Source organism: Euprymna scolopes, chromosome 13 (assembly GCF_053919585.1).
Source record: "Euprymna scolopes isolate OS-2025 chromosome 13, ASM5391958v1, whole genome shotgun sequence".
NCBI lineage: Eukaryota > Metazoa > Mollusca > Cephalopoda > Sepiida > Sepiolidae > Euprymna > Euprymna scolopes.
In genome coordinates, this window is record NC_136494.1 from 69,515,777 (window position 1) to 69,521,921 (window position 6,145).

Genomic DNA, 6,145 nt, shown 5'->3' on the forward strand with positions numbered 1-6,145 from the left:
CAGGAAAACGAACGTTACGTGAAAAATGGCTTAAATAATACAGGGTTCAATATTTAAATTAAAAAAATCGAAAAAAAAAACAAAAACATCTCACACCACGATTCGAACCAAAACGTTTAGATAATGAACAAACACGTTAACCAACTGCGCTAAAGCGACGGAGATGAAGTTCGCTCGGGTTTCCACTATTTCAAATAAATCAGGTCACGACGTCATGACGTCATCTGACGCATGCGTAGAATCAGGCATCGTTACGAGAAACTCGTTTTTGTTCCCCCCCTGTGGAAAATTGTCGATTTCAGAGTGAAAAAGTTAACGTTTTTGGCCAATTTTTCGATATTTTTCAAGCAAAGGATGGGGCTTCGATATGATACCGAGTTTGTGAATTTTCGTCGCGTGTGTCGAAAGTTTTTAGCAGACATACAAACATACACACATACATACACACAAACAAACATACATACATTTTCGCTTTTATATATATAGATAATTACATTTGACAATAACAATAATTATAGTACTTTGTGATACGTTTAAGTACAATGAGTGAGTTAAATATTTGGGCGGACAAAACTATATATAAAAGAATTTCAAAAACCTGGTAAAAAGAGATGCAAGAGGGATACAAACAATATATATATATATATATATATATATATATATATATATATATATATATATATATATATACAGCATAATCGCGTTGACACACCGGTTCTCGCCAGATCACCGAAGTTGAGCCTGGTTAGTACAAGATGAGTGACCATTTGTGAATTCTAGGCGCTGTATGTGCTCTCCGCTTATCTCTGCATTTGTTTCCAGTCGTCCTGTACAAACATTTCACTTGCCACTGGTATTTAACAATGTTGACTCAGGAGAGGTGTGGTTGGAGATTGCGCACCTCTTGCCACAATAATTTCGCGCGTAGGCAACTTTACATTGGTATCCATAGTTTATCAAAGACTGAAGGACCCTTTATATATATATATATATATATATATATATATATATATATATATATATAGTGAAAGAGAGAGAGAGAGACAGATAGGGAGACAGAGAGAGACATAGACAAACAAACAGATTTATATGCGAACACACATGCGCATAGATATTCAAATAATTATAATTACATCTAAGTGAAACAGATAATAATAATAATAATAATAATCATTAATGATAAATGCATCATTTCTTAACTCTAATCTTAATTACTTCTCTATCCCTTCTCTCACATTAATTTGTAAGAGTTTTTCTTTTATGTAATTGAACTAGTACGTCTACATTAAACTAATTTATTTCTAGGGTCGACTAAAATGACACCTTATTGTGAACACGAAGGAAGGAAATACGGAGTTGGTAGTTCTTTTACCGACCTCGATAAATGCATGCAGTGCGATTGCAGAAATGGAGGATTCCAATGTTGCGGGTGAGTATGATATAACAGAAAATAAAGCTTTTTGTGCATCGTAATACATTTATTGCCTCATTCTATGACGTGCCATAATCCTTCGAAATCCCGATGCGTCAGTTGTCCTAAAATCGAAATCCAAAGCAGATTTTTTTGCTCATAATTCTTCGTGCATGTTTAGCATTAGACAAATTCAATGTTTGTCTCGGGCGACAAAATAAGAGTTTTATTGTCTTTCTGTTTTCTCTTATATGTAAAGTAAGTGCAAAATCTCTCCTATTTCTCCTGGCCGAGATAAACAAATCGATCTGGTTATTGCCATATTTTATGTTTACTTTTTCTTATAGAAAGTAGGAAGAATTTTCACTCTAAGATGGAGATCTACTACTTCTGCCACTCAGGTATGCTACGAAGACACACCTGTATTAAATATATTCCTAAAATGTTAAGATACCATAACGTGGGAAAGACGAGCCTGTTAATATACTTGATAACATAAAAGAACGTAAAATCGTGTTATTATTATATGAACTGGAAGAGACAAGTATTCTATTATATTTCTGCGTAAATAACCAACCAGAAAAAAACTTTATATGCTGAAAATGGACAGGACTAGTTTTTTCTTATTGTGTCTCATCATATTATATTAAAAAAAGCTGCTATGTCATAAAATGAAGAGGACTCGATTTTTATTGTTTTTCCACATTAAATAAAAAAGAAAAAAAGTCTATACGTATTGTATCGTCGAGTGGAAAACAATATACATATAAAATAATATAAAATAGATTTATTCCGAGTAGGTACAACAATTGACGTTCGTGTCGGGTAACAACAAATAGAAACTGAGTTGGCAAGTAAACCTCCAAGTATTCCTTAAGGGTTTACATTTGCAACTCGCAGCTATAATTAACCACTGCCAATTTTGGTCTCCTTTAACGTATGTGAAACATAATCACGTGCTTGAGCCACGTCACAACGGAACATTATAAAAGAGAAAAAAAAATACTTCCTGATCTTTATAAATACTCGTCAAAATGATATTCTGAGGCCATTTATTGACATCTATGAAGACGATACTACTATCTATGACATGAGTTCGAAGAGCATTGTTCATGATTCTTTTTTTGTTCTATCTTCCAACTTGGGTCATGTGATGCAATCTTGCAAGAAGGTGGCTTCTTACTTTTAATATCTATAAAACAAATATTATCTCTTGTCGTCGGCAATTTTCGAATCCTCATTTCTCCCTAGTTGAAATGAATGCTCATCTTGCGAAAGCACCATTCCTTGATAAACTTCTAGGACTGACTTTCATTCTAGATCTGGAATGGAAGACATACAATCTGTTGGTAAACTCTCTAGAAATAATGATTTCATCACTTTACTGCTCCAAAAAGTACCTCACTTCTGACGCAATTCACGCTTGATACGCCTTAACTGTCGTACAGGCGGTCGGGTTTCAATCCTGGCTTGAGGTAGTTGCCTGTCTAGCCGCACTGATGAGCCGTGAAACCGCGAAACAGTACTGTATGTGGATGACTATATATATATATATATATATATATATATATATATATATATATGTATATGAGTGATGGGACGATTATATTTTTTTCCCGATACAATTGCCAATTTTATTCTAAATTCTCGATTCCGATTACAATTGCGATTCTTTTTAAATTTCTAAATATAGTGTTTTTTTTTTTTTTTCGGTATTAGCATACAGAATCGACTTCTCAAGCAGACATAGTATTTATAAAGATCAGGAAGTAAATTAGGCCAAGATCACTGAGGCATACTATGTGCTTCGGACATCTGTCCTCCAAAACTACTTTTATAGCTCTCTTAGAGAGAAAAAAATTGATTGTTGAGAGGAAATATTTAGATATTCCAAAACTAACAAGCGTAGAAGAAAACCGTTGTGCCAAACTCTATCGAAACTCCTCATATATAGATAGATAGCAACAGACGATTGTTACTAACTAGTCAGACATGTACAGATGTGTCTACCGCAAAATCGATGTAATATGTCCATATCTTTTCGTAAATGCAAAAAACACACTTATGGCTGTGATCTATAGTTATCTGAAGTTTAAACTTGATAAATAGTTATTTATTATTAATACAAGTCGTGGAAAGTTAAATTTTTAAAGAAAAACAAAAAAATAAACAAAAAAACAATAAAAATAATTGTTTTGGATATCGAAAAACTCACAAAAATTTGTATGATTCCGATACGTTTCCGATACTTCCAAAAGTTCCGATATTTTCGTTTCCTAATTTCGATTCCGATGAATCGTCCCAATATATATATATATATATATATATATATATATATATATATATATATATATATATATATATATGGTAAGGGAAAGGTGCTGGTCTAACCGCACTGATGAGCTATGATATAACCAAACAGTATATATATATATATATATATATATATATATATATATATATATATATATATGGCCAGGGAAAGGTGCTGGTCTAACCGCATTGATGAGCTATGATATCGAAACAGTATATATCTATATATAATACAATATAATACAATAAAATTATGATATATTCTTTTCAAGAAACCGCACGAAAGAAAAAATGATAAAAATCGGAAGTGAAATAGCATGATAGAAAATTGTGTTATACTCTAAGTATAATAAACGTTTAAATACATGGCCTTCATTATTTAAATTAATGCAATATTTGTTATCTACATACGTCATTGCTGTTGATGATTTAGCAATTGTTTGACTAAAAACTAATATCCATAAAAGAGGAAGAATATCCTTTTCCCTTCTGTTTTTATTGATTTATTTCATCTTTCTATATTACAGAATCGGCGCGAGCGCTGGTGTATTTTCTGTCAAGGGCTGCGAGGTTGTCGCGGATGGCTGCGAAATTGCTATTTTAAATAAGGAAAAGACGGCTCTCTGCAAGAAATTATAAGGTCTTCTGCGTTGCTTTTTAAGAATACACCATTCAAGTTACTTCAAAATTAATCTGTCTAATGTCACATTGTGAAGTGATATTAATAAAAATGTTTAAATAAGCATATTTCTTGTTCATTGTTTTTTTTTGTCCAAAGATTCGAACATCAGCGATGGAATCTAATACAAATGAACCATTTTACTGTCAAATTAAAAAAAGATTAACTTCAACTTGCCTCCTCCCTTGAGGCTTGTATTCATGAACATCCGTAGGCTTAGAACTAATTCATCTGATGTTGAAGCATTTATCCTAACAAATATCCCGGATATCCTAGCACTAAGTGAGAATAACCTACACTCCTCCGTCCCCTCTAACTAACTTTAACTACTTTAACATGCCTGGATATCTCCCACTCTGCCGTAAGGACTCTGACAGACATATGCACGGACTTGGAGTCTACATTCGTAATACCCTCCTCTTGACTAGAGAAACAAACTTAGAATCGGACGATCAAGCCTTTATGTGTTTTAGATAAACATGTAACATAATATTAGCTACTTTTATTTTCTCTACTGCTCTCCCTGGACCCAGGACTGTACACTAATAAACAACGTCTCTGACAGCATAGACACAGCACTCTCCCTCGACACTAGCGCACAAGTGCATGTATTTGGTGACTTCAATGTCCACCACAAAAACTGCCTTGGATTTTCTACTCACACAGACGCAGTGGGCAGCACAACACATAGCTTCTCTATATCTCACTCCCTATCACAAATAGTAACGTTTCCAACCCGTTTCCCTGACCAGCAAGAACAACCCCCTTCACTTCTAGATCTGTTCATGACCACAGTTCCCGATGATTGTATAACGAATGCGAACAGCCCACTTGGGAACGCTGATCATGCAGTAGTAATGGTCGAAATCGCTGTAAACTCTTGAGCCAAACTGAAGAGCCATTGCTCAAAACAACGAGATATTATAAAAAGGCTGATTGGGAAGCCATCAGGGATCATCAGAGATGCCCCATGGGGACATTTTTCTCTCCCTGCGGAACAGTGCGCAAATGAGACCACAGAATGAGGCACATGTTCCCATGTGGAAATTTTATAGCAAGCCTCACTCTCCCCAATGGTTTACTTCTACTTGCGCAACTGCCATTGCTCAAAGGCAGCATGCGTATCGCAGATTTAACCGACATAAGTCCAGTTCAAACAGACAGAAGTACGTAGAAGCCAGAAGTAACTGTAAGAAAGAAATAACGACAGCTAAGAGAGAATTTACTGAAACCACCAAAAAAAAAAAAAAAAAAAAAAAAAAAAAAACACACACATAGAAGCACAAAAATTAGAAACGCGTGACTTCTGGAAATCTACAACAGTAGTAAATAATTGGCAATCAACAATTCTCCCACTAACCAACAATCACGAGGTTGTCTCCTCAGCAACCGACAAGGCTAACATGCTTGCCAGTCGGCTTGCCTCACACTGGACCATACTAACAACCCCCTCCCGGACTTTCATTTGCGGACGGACGCTACGCTAGAAGATCTGAAAATCACACCTGCCTAGGTGCATGCTATCATAAAAACCTTGACACTTCAAAAGCATGCGGACCCGATCTCATCCCGGCTGTGCTAATAAAAAAGTGCTCAGCCGAAGTAGCTCCAGTTCTCTCCAAACTCTACAACAAATGCTCTAATGAATTTTGCTTTACGGACTGCTGGAAAACTGCTTCTGTGTTATTAGTTTTCAAGAATTCTGGCGAAAGAACTGACCCAGTAAATTATCGAACCATTAG

At 35.0% G+C, this 6,145-nt stretch overlaps 1 protein-coding gene across 1 annotated transcript in view; it reads left to right on the forward strand.

Annotated features, from left to right (window-relative positions):
- LOC145292356 (beta-microseminoprotein-like) overlaps positions 1 to 4,471 on the forward strand; it is an 8,907-nt gene extending 4,436 nt beyond the window's left edge. Inside the window, exons 2-3 of the mRNA XM_080138687.1 lie at positions 1,306 to 1,429; positions 4,252 to 4,471. Of these exons, the coding sequence (XP_079994813.1) occupies positions 1,306 to 1,429; positions 4,252 to 4,363 (236 nt within the window). The 3' untranslated portion in view covers positions 4,364 to 4,471. The remainder of the gene's footprint in view (positions 1 to 1,305; positions 1,430 to 4,251) is intronic.
- The last annotated feature ends 1,674 nt before the right edge of the window (positions 4,472 to 6,145 follow it).